Genomic DNA, 27,638 nt, shown 5'->3' with positions numbered 1-27,638 from the left:
TCTAGCTGTATTCGAGGGACAAGGCAAGCTCAGGGTCCCCTTACTATTCCACCATCTTAAGTCCCTCCTCCTATTCCTTTTGTATCATAATCTAGAGTGGGAAGATCAAGTCTTAGGTAAATATCAATTATCATATCTTTTTGTAAAGGCAGTTTTGTTATATTTTAATCTTTCTCAAACCAAACGTGCCTTGATTTAATATAGTAGTCTTATTTACATGAAGACCCATCATTAAGTTGACAAAACCCATTATGAAATTCAGAGTGTATGTTCAATCTATGGCATCTTGGAATCAAGGAAATTTGGCATTAAAGCTACACATTTTCAATATAGAAACTATCTTTGAAAACAAATATGTGCAGAAACCAAGACACCCAGTCTCTCATTTGCTATAGATAGTTCTTGCAAGTGGCTTATAGACATCCATGAGTATTCTGCATATACATTTTCAAATGAAAGTGATACTTTCATACTCTTAGCAGTTCCTTTTTAATTCTTCGGTCAAATGGATTAGAAGGGAAATCCACTGGATTGGATAGGAAAAGGAAAATACATTAGGTTTAGTGAATGTGTATACTAAAACATATTTGGTTCATGGATTTGAAAGGGCATAATTATTTGGTCTGTATTCTTGGGGAAAGTCTTTATGTTATATTGGTAGACATATAATGTTTGAAGTTAGTAGATTTAAAAGGATATGTCTTAGTAGTATATATAAAGACAGAGGTGATGCTCTGGAGGAGTGGCTAATGCTAATGCAGGTAGAAAAGTCAGGTGCACATAAAGCAAACAACTATTAGGAGCAGAGGGACAAAGTCTTGCCAGCACCACCTTATGGAAGGTCCGGGGAAGAGTTTGGGAGGGCTGGGTATGGGTGTTGGACTGAGGTTATAAATGCAAAGGGATTGTAGCAAGCCTGCAAGCTCCAGGACTTCCTAGGCACTGCTGACCTGCTAGTTTCTCTTCCACTGATGTGATAATAGCAGTATAGGTGAAAGGGGTGCTTATGCATCTCCACTGGCTTCCTCCTCTGCTCTACCTGGGAGCACTACCCATACAGAAGCCTGACCTGAAGGTGTTAGAGTTCATCCTCCTGGTTCCTCGGTTGTTCTCCCTGCACCTTGTTGCCTTCAATGAGCATGGAGCCTGCCTCAAGTGGGCCAAAGAGGTAGTCTATTGGTCCATCACTTTTATTATAAGATCTGTACCTTCAAAGTTTCCTTCTCCTTTTCTATCCGCTGCTGTTCCAGATGTAACTTCACAAGTGCTGACTCTTTGGCTGAGATTTCTTCTTTCAGCTGATCTACCTGATGGGTCATAATCTTTAATTTTCTCTTCATTTCTGTTATTTCATCCTAACAAAATGAAAGGAGAAATGTTTGAAAGTGAATTAAATAGACATCACCCTCTGTATAGAAGCTCAATACATAGTCAAGAGCTTTTAAGGGAGGTTCTCTCAAAACAATGGTCTCCTGAACAATCACCACCAGGTTGCTGTTCCTTTGTACCTTGTGTCCATCAACCTGAAAGTACTTTGTAGCATTAACTCTCAAAATATTCTCATGAGATATATACAAAGTATGCATAATGAACAGTTCACACACACATACACACACAACACATACATACAACACACATACAACAAACATATACACAACACACACATTTTATTCTTCATTTTACAAGGGAAGAATTGGCCCAACAACAAACATCATAACTAAGAGATTACAAAGCAAAGATGTGCAATTAAATGACAACAGAATGCTGCTCCCCTCTCAGCCATGGTAGCTATTGGCAGTTTGAAAAATTAGAAACAAGAGAATGGCAATTCTACATAATAATTAAAAGCAGGACCATGATCTTCACATTGTATCAAGTTGTGTCATTTCTATTTCAAATAATCTGATCGTTCTGCACAAACTGATCCTTCTCTCTCAGGTGAATTCCATGAGATTTATTGCCTCCCTTGTTCTAAATCCTGCCATTAGGATAACAGAAACTGCTTTGAACCCAGGAAGGGGAGGAGTCAAAACATAAAGACAAAAACATATTCTTTACCTGAGCCTCAACTAGATTTTTGCTATACAGATTCCTGTCTGACCTCACCGCTTCATACAGGTTCTGTTGCTGTTTTAATTTAGTTTCTGATTCAGCGATTTTTTTCCTGTAGTCAAAAATCTGCATTTCACGGATTTTTATGTCTTCCATGTTCATGAGAACCTGGGGTAAAAAGAAGTATGGAAAAATGGTTACATAGCCAATCTGTAATTATCAGCTCAGGACAAACAGAGATTTTGATCTAAGAGTAGCTGGTAGAAATGTTAGCAATCAGGAAATCTGAATGCAGTTCTGATCACTGCAGTGCAACACAGAAATTCAGCCCAGCTGATTAGGGGCAAACATACATTTTATCTACACCAGAGTTCTGCTCAAGCATGAAGGCTTTAGCAGTTATTTTGTGATCACAAGAGGAAAAAAATTCTTTCAATTCTGAAAACCTCTCCTGAACACCCACCCACCGGAAAAAAAAAAAAGAAAAAAAAAGAAAAAGAAAAGGTGCAGGTTTAAACAGATCTTCACATGGAGCACTAAGAAAGATAAGAGATAACTTAGCTGTTTGGCCACACTCACAGCTTTATAAATTTAACCACGAAAAAGAAAAGTGGCCTTTGGACATCGATAGCAATCAAAGCACTGTCTTGCCAATGTCAAACTCGCTCCATCAGGGAAACTCAAAGGATTTCATAAAAATGCATTCTATTGTGCACAAAACACTTCTAGGAAAAATGAGATACAAGATAACTGCCTCTTTTTTGCAACTATGAAAAACCGAGGCACAAAATTCCACCGTGAGCCAATGCTTCTCAACAAGCAATCCATACAATTGAAATTATATAATCATGACTCTTAGCTGCAATGTCCACAGAAATTGATTTTTTAAGGACAAACTTCTTCAAAAATTCCTTCAGAAGAAAAACTTTAGCAAGGAAGACTGAATCAATGGAATGATGGTCTAGACAAAAGCTAGAATATATAAGGGGAAAATTCTTCAGAAGATTTTTACTGCATTTCAGTGGCGTTATTTTAATTAATGGTTATAACTAAAGGAAAGAAACAGCAATGTGACAGAGAATAGAAAGAAGGGCATGTCCATGCAGTAACATGGCCAGAGAAGGTTTCTCTGAAAAGGAGGTATTTTACCTAGAACCTAAAGGTCAAAAAGTACTTACACCTTTGACATACTCATATTCATTACGACTCAGGTGTGGGTTACTTGTGAGCAACATGTTCCCCAGTCACTGCACTACAGAAGCCTTTTATTCCCCCATGTAGAGTTAGTATTCCAGAAAACACACTCCAAGAAACAGTTCTAATGTTTTCCCATCAGAGTTAATGATGCCTAGTGTTTAATATATTTATCCTTTATATCTTTAAATAAACACCTTTCAAAGTTTTCTTAGAAATATTTAAGGAAAGGGGCACCTGGTTGGCTCCGTCAGTTAAGCCTCCAACTCTTGATTTCAGCTCAGGTCAGGATCTCCCAGTTTGTGAGTTCGAGCTCGGCATTGGGCTCTGCACTGACAACACGGGGCCTGCTTGGGATTCTCTCTTTTCCTCTCTCTCTCTGCCTCTCCCCAACTCTCTGTCTCTCTGTCTCTCTGTCTCTCTCTCAAAATAAATAAATAAACATGTAAAAAATATTTAAGGAAGGATGGAGTTAAATTTTAGTAAAAGCCTTTTCAGCGTATATTATTTTAGACTATTTTTTTCTTATTGGTTCTATTTATTTGATATACTTACTAAGAAATGTTTCCTTTTACAAGTATTTTAATTTTATGTGTTTATAAGTAGTCCCATGTGCCATAATTTTAAATAAATGCATCAACGTGAATTTTTTTTTCTTTTACTTATTTACTTGGATCTTCCTTCTCTCTTCTACCCATATCAACCCCTCATTGACACATAAAGTAACCAGGTTAACAATTTAGTATGTGTTCTTCCACATTTTTCTTTGAATTCTACATATATTCAAGTCTTCTAGCATAATAATAATAACAGCCAATATTTCTCAGGTACATTCTATCATTTAATCTTTACAAAAAATCCTATGAGATATGCATTATTAATCACCCTCATTTTACAAGGAAAGAAATTTAAGTAAAAAAAAAAAAAGTAATATCACCCACAGCTCTTCAACTAGTAAATATACAGACACAGGGATTTGTTTGTCTTCCTTTGTCTTGCTTTTTTGGGTTTTGTTTTTATTTTTTAGCAAAATGTGATCTCCTTATACACATTTTATGCACCTTGCTTTTTAATCTCTCAATAATATTTTGGGCAATCATGTGGAGTAGCTCTAATTCATTCTCTTTAAAGGTGGTTTAATGCCCTCCAGTGTGAGTGAGACACTATACACTCAGCTCTTCCCCTCTGAGGGGCCTTAGTTTGGTTTCCACTTTTTTGCTGCTCTGAACCCTGCTGAAATAATCATTTCTGTACATGTGTCTTTATGCTCCTGTGTTTTTACTTCTGTTGGGAAGGATTCCCAGGAGTTAAATATCTGGTTCAAAAGACATATATGTTTTTAACTTTAATAGATATTGATAGATTCCTTTCCAAAATGGCTGTAACACTTTCCATTTCCATAGTGCCAGCAACAGTTTTCTTAACAGAAAACTATCCTTGCAGTTTCAGGACAGACCCTCTTTGGTCATACTGGATGATGCTTTTAATGTACTGTTGAATTTGGTTCGCCAGAATTTCATTTAGGATTCTGCATAAGTATTCACAAGTGATCTAAGTCTCTAACTTCCTTTTTCGTTCTATTTCAGTATCAAGGTTTCTGCTAGTTTCGTAAAGTGAACAGAGTACCTTTCTGTTCACTTTCATTCACTCACCCATTTATTCGTTCACTCAATAAACATGTATTGAGGACTTATCTATGGCAGGCACTGTAAAAGCACTAGTGATGTAAAGAACCAGAAGACACATTCCCTACCCTCAAGTTACCTCTACTGAGTGACTCCACCACAAAATGGATAACCAAGGTACAAATATAACCAGGACATGTATAGGGTGTTATGACAGGTTCAAACACTGGAAGGTTAATGGATAGTTTCTAAGAATGGTCCTACATATATTTTCTAAGCAGTTAATATTTGGGATTTACACAATTTGTGGGAACTACCTCTTCCTCAACCATCCCAACCAAGGACTCACCTCAGACCCCAAGCTCTCTCCTTGGCCTGGAGTCTTTACTCATTATCACTGCAGAAGGCATGGGTTATACATCAGTAGAGCAGTGCCAATCAGTATTACCCCAAAAGATACAAAGTGCATGAGCAGCACTTTTTCGAAAGTTATAGAGCCTGAGAACTATTTGATTCTTAAAAGTTTGAAGAAACTCAATTATAAAGTTATTAGGTCCTCTGTGAGTGTTGGAGCTTATTCTCCCTCATTTTTTTTTTTTTTTGGTGGCCATAGCTATTGATTTTTCTGTTTTCTACTTCTCCTCAAGTCAAACCTTGATGTAGGTATGTATTTTTGAGAGAATTGACCATTTCGGCCATTTTTTTAAATTTATGCCACTAGATTTGTACGAAGTATTTCCATATGCTTTTATAGTTTTATTATTATTAATTGCTATCATCCACTCTGTGTGGAAAGAAAGTATCCCAAAGTAAGAATGTATACAGACAGTGGTGAATGGTTGCGATGGTTGGTTGAGGATCTAGAAGGAAATAAATTAGAAAATCTGAGACAAGGAGGTCTGGGGAAAAGGCATGTGGATACATCTGAAATGAATGGAAACCCCATTCCTTCTCCCCTCATTTCTTTGATCCACATCTGTAGAATCTATAGCAGGCAGTGTTTTAAGGTACCGCCACAGTAACGAAAATGTGTAAGTTAAAAATCAATGTAAAAACCTAAATAAGATATCCATTAGTTGATCAGTTATTTGTTTGATTTTAAAAAAAATAAAAAGCACTACTTTAGACTAAAATTTAGCCTTTCTATGGACATGATTACCCTCTTTGGGGTCAGTGAAACGAATGGATTGAAAATACTTTGAACAGCATCATCAGCATTCAGAATATCAAGCTGCACATCAGAGAAAAGAAAAAAAAAATTGCTTGTTCAATCACTTTGAGATATAACAAGAATAATCCTTTGCACAGACAGAAGAACATTCCAGAAAAAGGATACAGCCAAGGGCATTTCTTTTGGAGGCATCCGGCTGGCAGGGTCCATCTTTCTGCACAAAACAGTGCACAAAATCACAGTGCACATGCTTCTGGATTGTTAAAGCTGGGAGTAATAAGAACCCATCATGATACCAAGATCAAAGATATTTTAGTTAAGTGACAATGGGGAAAAAAAGGAAAAAGGAAAAGACAATTTACAAAGCAATTTAGTTCTGAGGGTTGGAACTCGATTTTTTTCTATGGAAATCATTCAAACTGATGTCAAATCCTGAAAATTCATAAAATGTGTGGGGTGTTAAGTAGGAGCAAAACCTTTAGTCAGCAGATTGTCCCCTGTTGAAAATGGCATATCAGAGAATATGGGATCCAGCTGTGGGACTGGAGTTTAATTAATTGATTACACTTTTAGATACCTCAAACCAACTCATGAGATAAATCCCACACAAATATAGAAAGCTTTGTTACAGCCAGAGACTTGGAGATCCTGGCCCTCATAAGCCTACTTCAGACTAGCCCAGAAAATGCTTACAGTGCACTATGAGGGTACAATTCCAGTTTATAACCTACTACCTTTTCTTTTTCTGTTAAAACAACCTGCCAATAGAAATAAGAGTGAGATAAAAATCAATAATGCATGCTGGAAATCTGCAGCATAGTCAAAACATCATATAGACTAAGGCAGGATAAGAAAGTAGGTCATTGAATTTGGAACCCTTTAACTTACATTTGATGAAATATCAGTATAATAAACTTCTCCAGTAAGTTTTTCTGACTCAATGTCAATGGTTTGAATGCTGACAATGTCTTTACCTTCATAATGAAACTAAAAAACTCACTCTCTAAAAAAAGCAAACAAACCAAAAAAACCAAACAAACAAAAACCCTATGTGGCCAGGCACGTGAGATTTTAAGTCTCCTCTATTTTTCTTGCTTTCTTATTTTTTATTTATTTTATTTTTTTTTAATGTTTATTCATTTTTGAGACAGAGAGAGACAGAGCATGAATGGGGGAAGGTCAGAGAGAGAGGGAGACACAGAATCTGAAACAGGCTCCAGGCTCTGAGCTGTCAGCACAGAGCCCGACGCGGGGTTCAAGCTCACGGACCGCGAGATCATGACCTGAGCTGAAGTCGGACGCCCAACCGACTGAGCCACCCAGGCGTCCCTCTTGCTTTCTTATTTTATCTTCTACCTTAAATTTTAGAGAGGCATATCTATGTGTCTGTTTTTAATAACATATTACATTATGTCATAAAATGAGGGATATAATAGTATCTACCTCAGATGGCTATTATGAGGATTTAAGTGAGAAGATACATATATTTGCACCATCATCTAAGTACCTAGCATATCATAATTTCATCATTTAATAAATAATAGATTTTTGTGACAGGTTAACATTATGTCCTATTCTATAATATTAGTACTTAACAAATTTGATGTTTCTATGGATCAAATTCTGTTCTGCAGGAAAGCAGTAATCCCTTGTACACTAATTTTATTACAACAGAAAAAGCTTATAATTTGTGTATGTCCGGGGTTCTATCCTATGGAAGATGCTCTGTATAAAACTTCAAATTAATATCAAAGAAACAGGAGCTTCATTTCATCATGAAGTACCTATTCAGTCAACAATATTTCTTTGATCAACCTTTGCTTTCCTCATTTACTGCTAAGCCCTTGAAAGCACATTATTATTCATGCCTTGGAACTTTGTGCAGGAGGGTTTTGCGTGAGCGACACTGTTACAGGCAAATAAGCAGAGCATTAAGGGACATGTAGGTAAGCATCCATTGTGAAAGAATGCTTTCTGGCATATAAAATGTCTGGGAGAGGAATGGCCAGAAGTTTAATATTTAAAATGAAAAGGGAGGGGTTCTAAAATGAGTTAAGTGCATAATGTGCAAGATGGGTCACAAATTTAACTATTAACCAGGAATGGTTTTACCCAGAATTTACAAAAGTTCAGTAAATATGGTGGACCACAACTCACAATGCCATTCCTAGTGCCTCTCGACTTATCTGAATAGTAAAATTTGGGAGTGCAGCAGAGAAGAAACCATGAGGATAAAAAGTGCTGAAACGTTGGACTAGGTTATCTTATGGTTCTGCAAGTATTCACTCCCTCTCCCTGTCCCCACCACCTCAGTGGGAAGAGTCTATCTCCCCTTGCTGTTGAGATCAGACATGTGACTTGCCACAGCCAATGGGATGTCAAAGGACATTAGGCAAGTAGAGAGCTGTGAATTGTGCTTGTGTGGGTGGGTTTGTCCTTTGCTTTCCTTTCTTTCTCCATGAGAACACCATGCATCCTGAGAATCAGAAACATGTAGAGCAAAACCAGACCCAATTCACAGCCTCAAGCCAAGTACAGGCAAGCCTAGCCTCGATCACCTGACTCCCACTCAACTGCAGATATGTGCGAAATAAGTGCTTGTTTTTGCACTCCAGGGAGATTTGGTGGTTCTGTATTATGCAGCATTATTATGGCAAGTGTTGACTGAGACAGGCACATAAGAAAAGGTTTGGGATTCTGAGCCATCCAATTCTGGCACAGAAAAGGATCTTCTGCCTTGTTTGCAAATGCCAAGTAAAATTAATAAAATGTAATGTAGGCCTTTTAGTATCTAAGATTTCACCTTTTTTTCTCTAAATGGAAAGAAGCAGAAGGCAAATATCGACACTGGTTTTGCAGCCCAGAAGGCAGAAGAGACCTTGCCATAAGTCACTCACAGCTAAAACTGCCAAGGATAGTTCAGGTAAGATTGTCCATTATGGCAACATGTTCCAAATGAATTTGAAGTGAGGGAAGGCCCATAATGATAAATATGTTATTGAAGAAGAATTTAATGTAAGTACCTATAAGTAAGTCTTTGAGTAGTTAATTCAGATATCTAATTATACTTTCCATCCATCTTTCAAAAAATATTTGGTACCTATTTAGAAAATAAGTAATACGAAGAGTTCAAAATCAAATATCAACCCTTCTCCTATGCACACGGATAAAACTAGGTCAAACCATATAAGTAATTTTGCATTCTGTTTTTGTCAGATTCATATTGTGAACATGTTCCCTATTTTTAAAACTACTTTTCAAACACGTGGTTTTCATGGTACATAATATTGTCTCATATAAATGTAGCAGAATTTATTTCAAAGAATGTTCTTTTGTAAAACTCTTTGCATTTTTATTTTTCCATAGATTGAGTTCTTACAAAAGAACTTGCTGGGTCAAAACTTGGAACAACATACACTCACTCCAGAAATAGATAAAAACATCAGTTTTGTGACATTATCCCCAGCCCCTGATATCAGTCCTCAACTCCCTATCAATAGAATGCATGAAAGGGAGTTTTCTGTTTGTCTGAATGAGTGAGGTATGTGTGTGCGAGTGTGTGTGTGTGTGTGTGTGTGTGTGTGTGTGTGTAACAGTAAACAAAGAAAGAAATATGGGGAGGAGCATATTTCTTATATGTATTAAGGACACACGGGACCTTAAGAAGAAGTCTAGAGATGACTGGAGTTGCCATAGCAACATATATAAGGCTATCAGGGGTTAAGTAAGAGACAGAAAAATTGCAGTTAATAAATAATATTTTAAGAACTGTGCTCAGATGATTTAGTGATACATTATATAAGCTTATGCGATTAAACATCAGAAATTGTGAAAAACAGTTACCAGCAAAACTTGGCACTTTCAGAGGCAAACCATAAGAGATTTCTAAATACAGAGAACAAGCTGAGGGTTGCTGGAGGGGAGTTGGGTGGGGGGATGGGCTAAATGGGTGATGGGCATTAAGGAGGACACTTGGGATGAGCATTGGGTGTTGTATGTAAGTGATGAATCACTAAATTCTGCTCCTGAAACCAATACTATACTATACATTAACTAACTTGGATTTAAGTTAAAGAAAAGAAAGAAAAGAAAAGAGAAAAAATAAACAACAACAAAAAACTTGGTACCCTTACCTTTTACAAGGAAACAGAAAAATATATAATCCTGTATTAAAATCAGTGGCAGCATTCTTTTTATCACTTGTCATCTAACCATCTGTTTAACACACACTTTATTGGTGCCTAGTATTTACCAGCACACTGCAGGTGAAGAAATGAATGAGATAAAGACCCTATTCTCAAGAGCTCTCTGTAAAGTAAGAAAAGCAAATGTGCAAAGAAAATACTCGAGAAGATGATAAGTGCCATTCCAGAGATATCAACAAATCCACAAAGTAGAGGTCAGGGCAGGCATGACCCCAGAGATGAGCACTTGAGCTGGGTATTGAAGGATGAAGAGGAGTTTTCCATACAGAGAAGGGAAGGAAGGATTTTCCAGGAAGAACAAAGAGCTTGGACTCTGTCTCATAAATCACAGCACACCAATTACTTTGTCTTGCATGCGTTATAGATATGTGTCCAAATACTGACTCACTCTACCAGGGGGGCCAAGGCATCCCTGGGTTAGTCCACTGCAGCCCTGAGCAGTTTCCCCCTAATTCCCACTAGCTATAGACATATTATTTTCTACATGTGCTAAAGATGCACTGCCCCAGTTGCTGAGAAGTGACAGAGGTTTGTAAGGCTGGGGGTGATACTAAGATCACATCAGAATTTTTAACAGCTAGTTTTGATAGTGTGATGGCAGCCAGGAGTGGAGAGAGATTGATCATCAAGAAGGTGAAGTAGGAAGCTGCGACAGATTATATGTTCAGATATATTTACTGTCTCACCAGACAGTGCCTCTCTCTTAGAAGGATTTATACTCCTATCCAGGGATGTTGGGCTTGGCCACGTGACTAGCTTTGGCCAAGGGAATATGAATGGACAAGCCCTGCGCCCTTCCCTTACCAGCAGAAGCTCTGAGAGCATCACAAGGTTCACTATTACTCTGTTTTCCCTCTGTACGAGGCCAGCCTGAAGTGAAGATGGCATGAAACAGGGCTGCAGCTGACCCTCAAAGGCCATTGATTTGAGCAAAAGATAAATCTTTGTTGCTATAAACCACTGAAATTTGAGGGTTATTTGTTATAGCTTAAGCTGACGGATGCAGAGCCTAATGGGCCAGCCCAGGCTGGAGAATACGAGTTCCTGAACTGACAGCTGGTCGTCTCCGAGTCAGGAAATCAATCAATGGCGCTTGTAAGATGATTAAGTCAGAAGAGAAATGCTGTATACCAACGGCTCCCAGTCAGGGGTATGAGAATCACCGGGGGGATCTTTTACAAGGAAGACACGTCCAGCCAGGGCTTGACAGAGCATATGCATTTGTGTTCCTCCAAACTTACATTCTACAAACATCTGCTCGGCATTTATTTAGTCTAAGCGGGAAGAAGCTGATTTCCTAACAGTAATGCTTGTTTCCCACTTTCTTAATGTTTATAATTCAAATGTTGGCTGTCCTCCTTGTCATCTTCTCTGAGATCCCACTCCAAAAAAACACAAAACAAATGTAAACATTCAAGCGCACTGGTAAACACTGTAGAACGCACTGAAGATTTCATTGAGGAGATGATAAAGAGGGCTTATGCTGCAGAGTAGAGAACACTTTTTGAGGCAGCCGGGGGTGGTTGGGAACCTCATTAAATGAGTCTTTTCTCCCAAACTCTCTTCTCTCAGCCTCATACTTAAAACTTTCCCCCATTTCCCAACCCCACCCCCTGACACCATGAAACCCCCTAATGAAGCCCCCTGCTCTATGCAGCTGTGAATGCACTGAAGGTGGATAGTCTGACCAGTCATGCTTAATGCTGGCAATGTGCTAAGACAACTGGTTAAAGTAGAATCCAAATCCTCGAAGTCATTCTTCAAGACACTGCCTTGAGCATTCTCTCTCCCCAGCAGCTTACAAGAGGTAGAGATGTGGGACTTAGCTACACAACGTGTGAATTTCTGCCACAGGTGAGGTTTCAGGTTGCCCATAGTTGTGTGAACATTCGCCTGATGCCAGTAGTTACTCGCGTCTTAATCTGAGGTTATTTAATTCGATGCCTTGCTCCTAACTACTAGCTGCAATCCTCCGTCTGAAGAGACAAGGGTTTCAGGGCCAGACGTGGGGGGTGTGAACAAAGGGTGCAGAGATAACGATGCCAAGAGCTCCCCCACCATCCCATCCCACCCCCATGCATCCAGCTCTGGGAAGCTGCACGGCACGACAACAGGTGAAGGGGACCCCTAAGCACTGGCCTTGTCCATTTCGCAGTTTGGCCCAGATCAGCTCTGGGACAGCTTTTACTCTGCTGACGTCATTTCTCTTAAATTCTCACGCAAACCACAAGCGCACATCTGAATAAATCCTCTTTGCTACAGTGTGTGACAATCAGAAAGAACGTGCTTGTGCTCATCCACATCATCAAGGAGTGACTTACCTTTTGGGTAAGGTCACTGGCTTCATTGATGTACCGATCTCGCTCCTTTTCCAGCTGAAAGATGATCTTTCTCTGCTTCTGAGCCTCATCCTTGTAGTTCTGGATTTCTTCTTCCAGGTTCCTCTTGGATTGTTCATGGAGCTTTACCAGGTCTATCTGTTTCTGGGTCGCATGGACTGCCTTAAGCATGTTCTAAAAATAAAGACAAGAGAACAGTCACGTTACTCAAAATGTGTGTGTGGCAGGGGCGTGGGGGGGGTAAATTTACGCTGTTTCACCCCTAAAATAATTAGATACATTGTTTTTTGGGTGAATAAAAATAATCATATTCTCTACATCTTATTTAGAGATTATGTTAATTTTGCACAAGACACACACATACGTAAGTGCACTAAGTGACCACAACATCCAAGGGAAATGAGTACTTCCTTTTAAAAAAAAAATAGTCTTTATTTTAAAATACAACAAATATAATGTGGTATCATCATAAAATGTATATGTATATGACAGCATATGCAAAAATAATTTTTAAGGGAGATTTTCTTTTTCTTTTTTTTTCCAATATATGAAATTTATTGTCAAATTGGTTTCCATACAACACCCAGTGCTCATCCCAAAAGGTGCCCTCCTCAATACCCATCTCCCACCCTCCCCTCCCTCCCACCCCCCATCAACCCTCAGTTTGTTCTCAGTTTTTAACAGTCTCTTATGCTTTGGCTCTCTCCCACTCTAACCTCTTTTTTTTTTCTCCTTCCCCTCCCCCATGGGTTTCTGTTAAGTTTCTCAGGATCCACATAAGAGTGAAACCATACGGTATCTGTCTTTCTCTGTATGGCTTATTTCATTTAGCATCACACTCTCCAGTTCCATCCATGTTGCTGCAAAGGGCCATATTTCATTCTTTCTCATTGCTACATAGTACTCCATTGTGTATACAAACCACAATTTCTTTATCCATTCATCAGTTGATGGACATTTAGGCTCTTTCCATCATTTGGCTATTGTTGAGAGTGCTGCTATAAACATTGGAGTACAAGTGCCCCTATGCATCAGTACTCCTGTATCCCTTGGGTAAATTCCTAGGTCATAGGGTAGGTCTATTTTTAATTTTCTGAGGAACCTCCACACTGGTTTCCAGAATGGCTGCACCAGTTTGCATTCCCACCAACAGTGCAAGAGGGCTCCCGTTTCTCCACATCCTCTCCAGCATCTATAGTCTCCTGATTTGTTCATTTTGGCCACTCTGACTGGCGTGAGGTGATATCTGAGTGTGGTTTTGATTTGTATTTCCCTGATGAGAAGCGACGTTGAGCATCTTTTCATGTGCCTGTTGGCCATCCGGATATCTTCTTTAGAGAAGTGTCTATTCATGTTTTCTGCCCATTTCTTCACTGGGTTATTTGTTTCTCGGGTGTGGAGTTTGGTGAGCTCTTTATAGATTTTGGATACTAGCCCTTTGTCCGATATGTCATTTGCAAATATCTTTTCCCATTCCATTGGTTGCCTTTTAGTTTTGTTGGTTGTTTCCTTTGCTGTGCAGAAGCTTTTTATCTTCATAAGGTCCCAGTAGTTCATTTTTGCTTTTACTTCCCTTGCCTTTGGGGATGTGTCAAGTAAGAAATTGCTACGGCTGAGGTCAGAGAGGTCTTTTCCTGCTTTCTCCTCTAGGGTTGGAAATGAGTACTTTCTTGCTCCCATTTTAAGGGTAGGAAACTAAGACTCAGAAGTTAAGCTGCTTGCCTATAGGTTCATACAACAGGACTGGGGCAGAGCCAGGTTTTGAGTCCAGGGCTGGCTGACCCCAAAGATAACCTCAATCCTAGCTCTACTCTTGTTCTTGTGAGCTTAGAACATTTAAACGTAATCACGTAACAGGGCTTTGACTACACAGTAAAATAAAACCAGCTCATTCAAAATGCAAATATCTAGAATTAGCATATGAGCCAACAATTTCACTCCTGGGTATGTACCCAAAAGAACTGAAAACAGGTGTCCAACCAAGAATTTGTACATGAATGTTCACAGCAGCACTAGTCACAAAAACCAAAAGGTGGAAACAACCCAAATGTCCATCATCTAATAAACAGGTCATCAAAATGTGGTATATCCACACAGTGGAATATTATTCATCCATAAAAATGAATGAAGTCCTGCAGTGCCTGGGTGGCTCAGTCGGTTAAGCGTCCGACTTCCGCTCAGGTCATGATCTCACGGTTTGTGATTTCCAGTCCCGCTTCGGGCTCTGTGCTGACAGCTCAGAGCCTGGAGCCTGCTTTGGATTCTGTGACTCCTCCTCTTTCTGCCCCTCCCATGCTCATGGTCTGTCTCTCTCTGTCTCTCAATAATAAATAAACGTTTAAAAAAAATTTTTTTTAATGCTACACCACAGTTTCAGCCTGAAAACATCATTCTGAGTGAAAGATGCCAGACATAAACAGTCATGTATGAGTCCAGCTACATAAATATCCAGAATAGTCAAATCCATAGAAGAAAAAAGTAGACTAGTAGTTGCCAGGGGTGGTGGAAACAACTGTTTTACAGGTGTAGGGGTTCCTTTGGGAGTGATGAGAATGTTCTGGAACTAGATAGTGGTGATGGTTGCACAAACTGTGAAGGTACTAAATGTCACTAATGGTAAATATTGTCTTATGTGTATTTTACTACTATAAAATAACTAACCCAGTTTCTTAAGGAAATGCAGATGCCTGTGTCTCAGATCCAGAGATTCTGATTCTGGGATGGGACGCAGCCGCCGATATTTTTTTTTTTAAGCTGCACTAGTGATTTCTGATGCTGAAGCAGAAAGTCCTTGGATTGGCTGCCTGAGAAGCCAGATTGTTCCCTGAAAACATGGAGGCAACAACAGTGTCACCCTGACAGCCACACTCATGCAAGAGGGTTCACTTCTCTGGCCATAGCTGAAGGGACCAGGGATTTTTGAAATAGGGCCTTTAGCGTTTTGAAGGTCAATAGAGGATGTAAACTGGGAGCTGTTGATGATAGCCTTTTTTTTTTCCCCAAACAGACTGGGAAACAGGGAGGCAATCTTCTGTGAAAGAGAGAAACGAAAGCAAAAACTCAGCAGGAAATCCAGTGGTGGTGAGACAGGGCTTTCGTGTATCCCAAGATGTCAGGTCAGGTTCCCATCAGTTCCACCTGGATCCTTGGGTTCCACAAGGCACCTGGTGGCCCCTTCCTAAATCTCCTACCAATACAGACTTGCAGCCAAGGGTCTGAAAACCACGGAATATAAAGACAGTAAACCTTGGTTGGGTGATGATGCAGAAAATAAAAAAGGTCAACTTTATTTTCAAGTATTGAATTAAACTTTCACTCCAGAAAAGACAAAGCCACTTTAACATGACACTGAAAGAGCCAAAATATATTAACATTGCTGCCTGTCAAAACCATGTCACTCATTCATTCAGTGAAGGTGGCATTTCAAGTCGTTGGGGAAAGAATGTATTACCAGTAAAGGTTGATTGCATACCTGCGGAGAGCTGGATGCTGTGCTAGGCACTAAGGATGTGCCGACCAGAAAAGAAAAAAGAAAGTATATCCTGCCCTAGAGGAGGAACTGACATCAGTCAAATTAAACAAATAAATGTAAAAGTAATGATGCTCTAGATGTCCTATTGTGGCAGAAAAATCTACTGGTTGTTTACCAGAATACATAAAATATAAATGAATTAAATGTATATGTTTAAAATAAATTAAAAGGGGGCGCCTGGGTGGCTCAGTCAGTTGAGCATCCAACTCTTGATTTCGGTTCAGATCATGATCTCAGGGTGGTGAGATGGAGCCTTGCATCAGGCTCTGCGCTAGACATGGAGCCTGCTTAGGATTCTCTCCCCCCACCCTTTTCCCCTCTCCCCAATTTGTGCGTGGTCTCTCTCTAAACTAAAAAAAAATTTTAATTACAAATCTAAATCCAACAACATTGTTTGCATGTGCAAATTTATAGAATAAAGGAACAGTTTCCAGCATTATGCAAAAAAAAAAAAAAAAACCACAATGATTTTCTAAGGAGAGCTCATCATGTAAAGATATGTAATTTCCTACTACTTCCTGAGATCCCTAGTCTCAGTTAAGCTTACAGAGTGATCTATTTTGTCAATATTTGTTCAACTCTGGAAAATCGAAAGAAATCATAAAAGTTGGAATGAAAAAATATAGGCTGTTTCTACTTGATGAGACGAAGCTCTCTTGGACAAAAGCCATCAGACTAGACTGTTCTGCAAGCAGCCTCCCCCCTCCATAACTGGCCCTTTGATTTTTCCTCCCTGGAGGAAATCCTTGAGCAAGAAATTTACCCTAAATCCTTGAAAGTAGTTAATCTCCTAAGAGTGACTATCACTGGAAGGAATCCTCTGGAAGGGTTTGGAGAGGAAAGGGGTGGGGGTAAGGGTCCCTCCCTTGAATGGAGGCTTTCCAGGCCTCAAGCCTCCCCCAACCCCTTCCTCAGCTTTGGACCAGATTGAGCTCCAAAGACTAGGAAATGTGAGGGCTAAAAGCAAAACCGAAAACGTACATCCCGAAAAGGTACAGGGAAGGTTTTTGTCATCAACCGGCTGTTCTTTCAGCGAACACCTCAAAGTTAGAATTTTATTCGCGTTCACTTGTATCTTCTGGATTAGCAAAAGTTGCAGGTTACAGATATTAAATTCAGAAATTTTGATCAACTGCTTAGGATGCCAAATAACACACCAGCAATAAAATCAGAATCCACACAGCGCTCTGAAATCCGCTCCTCGTTTATATGATAATTCCCAAGTCCCTTTGTGTTCCCTGGTGATAATGCAGTTTCAATTCTCAGCCAGTGAATGGTGGACTGTGCACAGCAGCTTGGAAGAAAACTGAGCACGATTATTTATTTCTAATCTACTTTTGTTCGCCTCAGAGTTTTCTATCCCCTAATAAGCAGATATCATAGCACTAAGGAAAGACATTTGTTTACCAGTGCTACAGAAAACAAACTCACCTTATTTAATATGTCCCTTTCTCTCAGAAGCTCATCCATTGCTTTCTTATCAAGTTCTGCTTGTTTCTTTGAAGCCTCCACCTCTAAATGACCAAGGAGAAGAAGAAGAAGAAATATGAAGCCAACCTAAGAAAGAATCTGCCAAAGCCAATGTAACAGAGAAACTGCTTTATAGATTTATCTGCAGCTATAAAACTACTATTTATTGAGGGTTACATGATCTTCACCATAATGCCATGAAGGAGGTCCCCTGTCCTCAGACGGAAACTGAGGCTTAGAGGAATTAAGCCACATGCCAACAGTCTGCAGCCAAGAGGTGAGGGGTTGAGGCTGGGAGCATGGTTTCTCTGACTCCAACAGTCCTTGCTCTTTTTAAATCTTTCTAATTATACAAATAATTAGGAATACAGACAGAAATGAGACATCCAAATAACCAAAGGGAAAAAATTTCAAGTCAACCAGAATCTACTTAGGATTTTCATATGTCTCTTTCCAGACTTTTTCCTATGCAAATATGTGTGTGCGTAAAAATATAAATATATACACATTCATATACATACGCCAAAATGAATTATACTACACATACTGTTTTGTAGCTTGCTTTCGTAATTAACTAACATAAAATAAATGCCTCTCTATATTATAAATGTGCAACTACAACAGAATTTTAATGACTCTGTGATATTTCACTATATGAAAATGCGTAATTTATTTAGCCAATCCTCTACCTTAACATTTAAATTGCTTCCATTTTACTTATTTATTTGCAATTATAAGCCATAATTCTGTGAAAGTTCTCATTCATTTGTTACTCTAGAAGAGGAAGTCCTGGATTGAAGGTGATAAAAAAAAAAAAAAAAGACATTTCTCTCCTACTGCCAAATTTCTCTCCAGAAAACTAATAGCAGCTTAAATCCACACCCAGACCATCACTGGATATTATCACTCTTTGATCTTTAACAAGCCAATAGAGTATCAAAGCCAGTATGTCTGTATTTCATTTACATTTCCTTGATTAGTAGTGAAATCAACTACTTTTTCATGTTTAATGACCACTTACTTGTATTTCTGGGTTTTTTTTAACAGTGAGTTTTTTAAGTTTATTTATTTATTTTGAGGGGGGAAATGGGGGAGAGAGAGAGAGAGAGAGAGAGAGAGAGAGAGAGAGAGAGAGAGAGAAACCCAAGTAGGCTCCACACCATCAACGCAGAGCCTAATGAGGGACTCCAACTCACAAACCATGAGATCAAGACCTGAGCCCACTGAGGCACCCAGGTGCCCCCTGTATTTGTTTTTAAATTTTCCAACACTTGCCCTATGCCCATTTTTCTCATGAATTGTTTACCCCTTTTATGGATTTGTAAGAACTCTTTCATTAAATCTCTCAATCTTTGCTTTACGGTTTCCACATTTGGTGTTAACTTTTTTTTCCCAAAAAGTAACTTACTGTTCTGCTACCATTTTCTTAATAGTCCATACAGAACACTGGTATGAAACACCTTTATCTTAATGATAATCTTGGGTATTTTTTGTTTTTTCCAATCTCTTCCATTGATCTGTTTATCAGGCATTTTCACTACACTACTTGATGACTATTGAAGCTTTATAATATTAAAAACCTAACCCAGTAAGGCAAATACTCCCTCATCACCCCTTTTCCCAGAATTTTATGGCTATTGTCACCTGTTTATTCTTCAGGAAGAACTCTAGAATCAGTTTTCAAGTCCCAACAATATAACTTACTGAAATTTTTATTGGAAATATCAAATATACAGATTAATTTAGGCAGATTTATATCTTTATCATATTGAGCTTTCTCATTCAGGAACTTTGTATATCTCTCCATTTTTCAAGTCTTCGTTTATACCCCTCAATAGAATTCTGGAGTGTGTTTTATATACATGTCTTGCAGATATCCGGGTAACTTTATTTATAGATATTTTATTACTTGAGTTGCTATTGTGAAAAGGGGTTTTTCCATCATATATTCTAACTGATTCTGTGTATGAAAGGAAGCTATTGATACTTATATATTTATTTTATAACCTGCCACCCCAGTGAACTCTCATTAGTTCTGGCAGTTTATCAGTTTTTTGGGTTTTGTGATAGAAAAATCACAACCCATGGAGGACTCATGCTTCTAACTCTTATGTCCAGTGCCACTGTTTGATCAGACATTCAAAAGGAAGAAGTCCCCAAGAAAAAATAATGTTAACGATACCTATAAAATAACCAAAAGAGAGCATGATGACTTCTATAAATATGACTTAAGGATGAAGAATTGGGTTCAACACAGAATGAATAATTTTTTTTTTCAAAACTTTGAACTACTGCAAGTAAAAAATACACCGATTTAAATATGGGAGTGTTTTGAAAGTCACTAACCCAATTACAAAATATGATCTAGTAGTTTTATTTTTCTTCCTAACCATCACTGAAAACATTAGATTGTAAACTCATGCAAGACTGTAAGCATCCCGAGGGCAGGGACCTCCATGCAGCCAATGCCTACCTTGGTGACTACACATAGTAGGCACTCAGTGTATTGAATGAAAGAATGGAGAAATTTTCAAGGTAAGCTCTAGCTGTACCTCAATAAAAGATTATTTCCTGATGTCTTAGAAGGAAAAATACCTGTACTTTTCAAAGGCTTACATAACAAATACAGCTCACTGTTGAACAACACCAGACTTAGGAATGCCGATCCCCTGTGAAGATGAAAATCCATGTATAACTTTTGACTCCCTAAAAACTTAACTACTAACAGCCTACTGTTGACCAGAAGACTTACTGATAATATAAACAGTCGATTAACACATATTTAGCATGTTATATGTATTATATACTGCATTTTTACACTACAGTAAGCTGCGGAAAAGAAAATGTTACTAAAAATATCATAAGGAAGAGAAAATACATTCATAGTGATGTACTGTATTTACCGAAAAAAAAAATCCACAGGTAAGTGGACCCATGCAGTTCAAACCCATGTTGTTCAAGGGTCAGATGTATTTCTAATAACCTTGCCTAGAGATTTAGATTTTACCTTTTAGGGGGGCAATGTCTGCTTTTATGCTGGTATGCATGTTATTTCATTCAGTGACCTACAACCCATATGAGTTCAACGAGGTGTTCCTGCCTCACATACTCTGGTATAGTCAAAGTCAAACCCAGATCCTCTGTGTCCAAGTTCAGGGCTGTTTCTGCCACACCAAATTTGACTAGCATATCCTATTTTCAATTATATTCTTTTTCAGAATGAGATGGCATTCTCTCTTACTGCTTATATAAATAGTAATACGCCCAGATGATAATAGATGCCATTTACTGTGTTAGGTACTGTCCACAAGTGCTTTATATGTATCAGCTCATTTCATCCTCTAACAATAAATACGATGAAGGTGAGATCTTTACCCAGGTAGACATGACTCCATAGTTTGTATCCTTAAAGATTTTTCTGTGCTATGTGACCTTCCATAGCACTTAAATTTTCCCTCCACGGGGCAATGTGATAGCTAGTAAAATCAAGGTTCATCACATGGTAAAGTAATAACAGAGAAAAGAAGTTAGGAGCCATTGTGATGCCTGGTGGCTCAGTCAGTTAAATGTCTGACTCTTGGTTTCAGCTCAGATCATGATCTCACAGTTCATGAGTTCAAGCCCCATGTAGGGCTCTGCACTTACAGCTGCAGAGCCTACTTGGGATTCTCTGTCTCCCTCTTTCTCTGCCTCTCCCCTGCTCACTCTCTATCCCTCTCTCTCAAAATAAATAAATAAACATTTTTTTAAAGGAAGTTAGGAACCACTAATTTTTGTCTCACTGATTCTTGGTACAACATTGTCCCAAATATTGCTAGTGGGGGGACACTTGTTTTAATTTATCCCCTATCTTCTCTGAGAAAAGGAACTAAAGCATAAAGTCATGTAGAACCCAGACTTAAGAGTATAGATGCTATTTATTCCAGCGACAAATACTGAGCAATACTTTTGGCTGGATTTACATTGCGCCAATATAGTCTGTTGAAGAATTTTTTAAGGTAGGATAGTTCAAGGTATTCAAAATGATGTCCCCTGCATATTGGCTGCTTACCAGTTTGAAAGTTGTTTTACTGATTACATCTGGCATGGTTTGTGTTTGGACGCACAGAGCCCTGGGTTGCCAAATCACAGTCACCAATAAAATGTTTACAAAGGAATATGACAAAGCACGAAATGTTTCTTGGATTACCTCTCTCTAATCCCAAGATCTGATTTTTTAGAGTTTCCTTGTGCTGTTCCACCTCTGACTTTTGATTTTCGATCTGATGCAATTTCTTATGGATTTGTTCTCTGATTTTATTGAGCTTCCCAATGTCAAGCCGCATCTGATGGACTTCTTCCTCTTTGGCCTGTAATTAGTGAGAGAATTAACCAGGGATATTTAGTAAATAAAGTGCCAGTGACTAGGTGATGGTGAACTCAGAACCCATAAAAGGAAATTATTCCCATGTTAGTGTAAAGTTGTTGTATGGGTTAAACAAAAACACACATTGTTTGGTTTTGAGAGAAATTGAAAAACTATTCTCTGAATAAAATGTTGCTATATAAGCTAAAAAATAATGGAAAGACTGATTAGACCTGATGTCTCAAGGTACCACTGAATTGTTGGATCAAACAGGGTAAGAATGCTGAGTTGTACATATCACAAATGTGTGAATTTTGTATACGAATGCTGTATTTGATTAGCAATTTTTATGGACTCACAGAGTGATCTCTTTCAGAAGGTTATTGAAATTTTTTTAATGTTTATTTTTGAGAGAGAGAAAGAGTGTGAGCAGGGGAGGGGCAGAGAGAGGGGGAGACACAGAATCCGAAGCAGGCTCCAGGCTCTGAGCTGTCAGCACAGAGCCCAAAGCAGGGCTTGAACCTACCAACTGTGAGATCATGACCTGAGCCAAAGTCAGACGCTTAACTGACTGAGCCACCCAGGCACCCCTCTCTCAGAAGGTTGTTGACATGCTATTAACATATTCAGATACTCTTTTGAACCCACATGGCCACTGGAGTACAACTACACACACTAGAGAAAGGGCCCTACTTCCTCAGAGGATGTTAGTCAGTGGGTGTACATACAGATACATGGACAGGGCATCATCAATAGTCAAGTCTACATATTGGCAAAAGACACCAAAATAATAATTCTAGCACAAGAAAGCACCAGATTTTTGCCAATGGACCTCAAGTTTTATTAATTTTTTAAAATTCAAATTCATTTTTTAAATCTACCATTCTTAGAAATTACTGGAAAAGCAACGAGAGCAAATAAACATTAGCAGTTATCCCCAGCTCTTGACAAGGAAGAAACTGCACTCAGCTGGGCATGTCATTCTCAGATTACTGCTAGAAGTAGAATCCCATAGGTTCAGGATCTGATAACAAAAATTTTCCATCTTTCAAGGTGCCCCATTCATGTTACCAAAGAAGAGAATTAATGGCATAAGTATTTTTACTTTAATTTTACCTTAGAGGCTAATATATTATTTTGCTTTAAGAAGCCATTTCATTTCTGCTTCAATTTACAGCTTTCTCATAAAGAATGGTTTCAAGTCAAACCACTCTTGACTGTTTTAAATACTCCTCGGCCTCAGATTTACATGGTCGAAATTAGCTGAACTAGGGCCCTTTCCAATTAGAACAATAGAATGTTGTAATTCAGTAGTTATTAATCCAGACCCCGTGGTTAGACTTCAGAAAAATCTTGGAAACCTGAGACTGCATTCAAAACAAGATAGAAGATGTGCAAATAAGTGTGTGTGTGTGTGTGTGTGTGTGCATGTGCATGTGTGTGTGTGTGTGTGTGTGTGTGTGTGTGTGTGTGTGGGCGCACGTACATCCATGTTCTCATCAGATTTTCAAAAGGGCATAAGAAGCAAAAACTGTTATGACTCACTGATCAAATCTATGTATCATTCTTGATAGGTCACTCATTTTATGCTTAGTATCCTAACATAACCAGAGAAGGGTTTATGGATTTTTTTCAGAATCAGTGATAAACATAAAGTCGCTCTGTTAAACACGTAGGTATACAATATGTACCCAAGTATAAAACTGTTACCCAAACATAATTTGCAAACACTCTTCATTGAGGACAGGGAGAAGAATGGGAAGCCTGTCTTGAAATTTACAGTGTATAGAAGAAAAAATCATGGTTCTACAATCCTGGAAGTAGATACTCAATAGTACCAGTCCATCCCCCAGCCCTCCTATTCTACCTTCTCCATATAAAAGTAGTAAAATATAATCTAACTTCTTTGCTACTCACTCATGTAAATGGTTTCTAGCTCAGGGCAACTAGTTACTTGCAAGGCTAAGTTACAGAGATGAGTATCTGAGCTTGCTCTCAAAGATACTTGCATAATCATATGATCAATATTCAGGTTTGTGGTTTTATGAGAATGGAAGTCATCAAACTATCTACTTCCAAGCAGAAAGCAATCACTGTAGGCTTGAGCTTGCCTCTGACATATCAAGGCTAATACAGGTTATCCAACCAACAGCTCCAACCACTACAGCAAATCTGTATTAATAGGGAATGAGTGAGGGGGCCTGGGTGGCTCAGTTGGTTAAGTGTCTGACTTCAGCTCAGGTCATGATCTCAAGATCCTTGAGTTCAAGCCCTGCATCAGGCTCTGTGCTGACAGCTCCGAGCCTGGAGCCTGCTTCAGATTCTGTGTCTCCCTCTCTCTGTTCCTCCCCCGCTTGCAATCTGTTTCTTTCTCTCTCTCTTTCTCTCTCTCTCTCTCTCTCTCAAAAATTCAAAAAACATTAAAAAATTTTAATAAAATAGGGAATAAGGGAGGGAGTGCTAGGCAACAAATCAGTCACTTGGTGTTTACTTTGAGCTCCAATGCCTTCTGCTGGTTTTCCTGGGATAGCTGCTCACAAACCAAACTGTGTTGTTCATTCTCTTGCTGAAGTTTAGAATTTCGCATCTGAAACTGCTCCAGTTCCTTTGCAGCTCTTTCGTTCAATATCTGAAAGATGCATAATGAGCTGGTTAATGCTTTTAATCTGATTACAGTATCTGTATATCCACACAGGAGGCCCTGCAAACCTCCTGGGATGATCACAGCAACCACACTTTTTTTTGTCTTTGTAGAAATTGTTCTTTATCCCCGGTGAAAGCACTAATGCACTCAAATATGATGAATGTTAAATGGCTGAGGAAAATGACGCCTTCTAATGAATAACACAGAGCGCATAATTTTTTTTTTCTGAGAGCCTTGGGAAGTCTTGTTCACAGGTGGTGGATAAATATTTTAATGCCTGTTTGCCGTTTGGCAAGCTTCACATATGCAACAATTGCTATAATCATTGCAAATGAGCTAGAGATTCAAACGGGTTTTATCAGTTGTGGGGCTGGGAAGCCACATCTTCAGAAGCAAATCCTGCATTAACATGCCTACAACATTTTCTTGGACAGAACCATTCACTAACACCAGCATAGAGACAATTCCCCTTAAATCCAACTCAAGTCAAAACCGTGGAACGGCAGAGGAATGATTTCTATCTGCCTGACTTCAGTGTCAGTGGGGTTTCCTCTTCCCTACCTTGCCTATCCTCAGCAGACACAGTTTTATAAAAACAGGATTATATTTTTTGGCAGGGCAGGGAGTCATCATTTCTATTGGCAGACTAGTGAGAGGATGGAGGGGGAGAAAATGCGCTGAAGGGAAAAGAGAGAGAAGATAGCTTAGCCAGTTATCCCAAAATATAACTTGATGCAAGCAAAAGTTAAACATGGAAAGACTTCATCCAATTTCCCATCAATAGGGACCAAACAAAATACAGCCAGCTATGCTAAAAATGAAATTGTGTTTTATGTGAGTCCTGGATATTGCTAAACAAAGCACTGTAATTTAATCGTGATGTTCAAAAACCTCTCAAATTTCATGCTCAAAGAAGTCTCGTTTTTCTTGTGGATACTTGCACAATGTGTATTACCCATCTGATTTCTGCCTTTATACAATATTAATAAGGCAATTGACAAAGAAATGTGTTCTAACATCTATTTTTTAAGTGGAAAAATGCTGTATGTCTTGGCAATTCTTTGAAAACTTCCTAAGAGAAACTATTTTCAAGAAATGACTTTTCTCAATTATATGAATTGCCTCTTTAAGAAATGAGAAAAGACAGAGCACAATTATTACTATTTGAGTTACCTTCAACTGCTGTTATAGGGAAAATATTAAAAATAGCACCATATTTAAAATGCAGATAGACTGAATATGGGTTCCTAAACTTGAAACTTAAAAATAAGCCGCTTAAAAATAAACCATGTTATGGTCACACAAGGAACACTATGACGGTGAATGTTCTATTGAGCTCTGTCCAACAGAACTTTCTGCAATGATGTGAATGTTGTCTATCTGTTCTGTCCAATAGGTTATCTACTAGCCCTGTGGCTATTAAGCACTTGAAATGGTACTAGCTCAACTGAGCACTTGAGGTTTTATTTTATTTTGTTTCATTTTATTTAAAATAACTTAAATTTAAATAGCAATGCATGGCCATACTGGATAGTGCCATTCTATAACCATGTGGCAACACAAATGAATCTCACAAACAGACAAAATATTGAGCAAGTTAGTACAAAAGAGCATTGTATGACTGTATGAGTGCATTTCTGTAAAGTTCAAAAACAGACAAAACTAAACTCTGCTTAGGTTTCAGAATAGAAGTGACCTTTAAGGGAGAGAGTGACTGGGAGGGGGCACAAAGGGACATCTGGCGTACTGTTCCTTGGGCCTGGTGCAGGTGACCAAGATATGTTCAGGTGGAGAAAATTCATCAAGCTGTACACTGTTGACTTACACACTTTTCTATGTGTATATTACACATCAACAGAATGTTAAAAAGAAATTAACCTGTTGGAGCTGGGGGAAAAAAGGTCATAGATACCCATACGAGCTCTTCAAAGAGCAATGCAGTGCCCAGTGCTGTGTTACCAACATCTCTAGTGCAGAGAGTCTGCTCCTTTCCAGAGAAAACTCAAAGTGTTCCAAAGGCCCCCTTCTTGTTTTTGCGAGGACCGAGGCGCAGCCCACACCCAGCGCACCTTCTGTTCCTTCAGCTGCTGCTCCAGCTTCTGAAGCTCCTCCTTGCTCTTCTGCACATACTGCTGCAGGGCCCTAATTTCCGTCTGCCTGGTGTCCATGTCTGTCTGAATCTGCCTGAGCTCTTTCTCCAGTTTTTCCTTCTTCCGAGACTCCCGTGATGCTTCATTCTGACGTTGCTGTATCTCTTGCCGGAACTAGGGCACAGAAAGGATAGGGGAGGAAAGGGATGAAGCCCTCCCCAGGACAGATCTCAACCAGCTGAGCTGCTCCTCATCTCAACTCTTCTAGCTTCGGGGCAGTCACCTCGTGGTAGCCTTTCCCCTGCAGGACAGTCATCTTTGAACCCCAACGTTCAAACTTTTCGAGAATGTTCTGTGTTGTTTTCCAGAGCCTTAACACCAGACATCCACCCTAACGGTGGGAACAAATCCACAAAGAATGGTATAAGATCCAATTAAATAGGGAAACCCAGAATTCTAGAGAGTTAAACATTGAAAGAATTCACCCAATTCTCTATCAATAGGATCTAAATAAAATGTCGCCAGTTACCCTAAACATTAAATTATGTTTCACATGAGTCCTGGATGTTATTACATAAAGCATTATAGCTTTATCATGATGGTCAAAAATCTATGAAAAATCTGTTATCTCATGCTCAAAGGAATCTCCTAGGGGTTGCATGTGTGTATTATCTATTTGACTCCTGGGTTATTATAAAAAGTGTTCAAAAGAAGTCCTTACAAAGGAGAAGGGCCAAGGGAACTACTTGCACCATCTCCAGATGCAGAGCATTCTCGCCTTTGCCGGGGACACATTCTTAAGCCAAAATTGTAAGCAGTGCCCTGTCTTAGTGACTTCTCAGACACAGAATGTTGAGAAGAAATGAACAAGTAAAACTGTTCTTGTAAGAACAAAACAGACAAGTAAGCAGACCTGTGGATGCTTCATTTGGGCACCAGGGGGTAAATCTGAGAGAGGAACAATATGGGAA

The 27,638-nt window shown here is 38.9% G+C and overlaps 1 protein-coding gene across 5 annotated transcripts in view; it reads right to left on the bottom strand.

The window, feature by feature from the left end:
* CFAP58 (cilia and flagella associated protein 58) overlaps positions 1–27,638 on the bottom strand; it is a 120,959-nt gene that overhangs the window by 65,831 nt on the left and 27,490 nt on the right. For all 5 annotated transcript variants that reach the window (XM_053207401.1, XM_053207402.1, XM_053207403.1 and 2 more), the window contains 7 exons: positions 26,647–26,841; positions 24,425–24,562; positions 21,778–21,937; positions 17,550–17,632; positions 12,569–12,760; positions 2,059–2,220; positions 1,209–1,355 (listed from right to left, as the gene is read on the bottom strand). In XM_053207401.1, the coding sequence (XP_053063376.1) occupies positions 1,209–1,355; positions 2,059–2,220; positions 12,569–12,760; positions 17,550–17,632; positions 21,778–21,937; positions 24,425–24,562; positions 26,647–26,841 (1,077 nt within the window). The remainder of the gene's footprint in view (positions 1–1,208; positions 1,356–2,058; positions 2,221–12,568; positions 12,761–17,549; positions 17,633–21,777; positions 21,938–24,424; positions 24,563–26,646; positions 26,842–27,638) is intronic.

This window comes from Acinonyx jubatus, chromosome D2, assembly GCF_027475565.1.
Source record: "Acinonyx jubatus isolate Ajub_Pintada_27869175 chromosome D2, VMU_Ajub_asm_v1.0, whole genome shotgun sequence".
In the NCBI taxonomy this organism is placed as follows: Eukaryota; Metazoa; Chordata; class Mammalia; order Carnivora; family Felidae; genus Acinonyx; species Acinonyx jubatus.
This window is presented reverse-complemented; position numbering and strand designations above follow the sequence as displayed.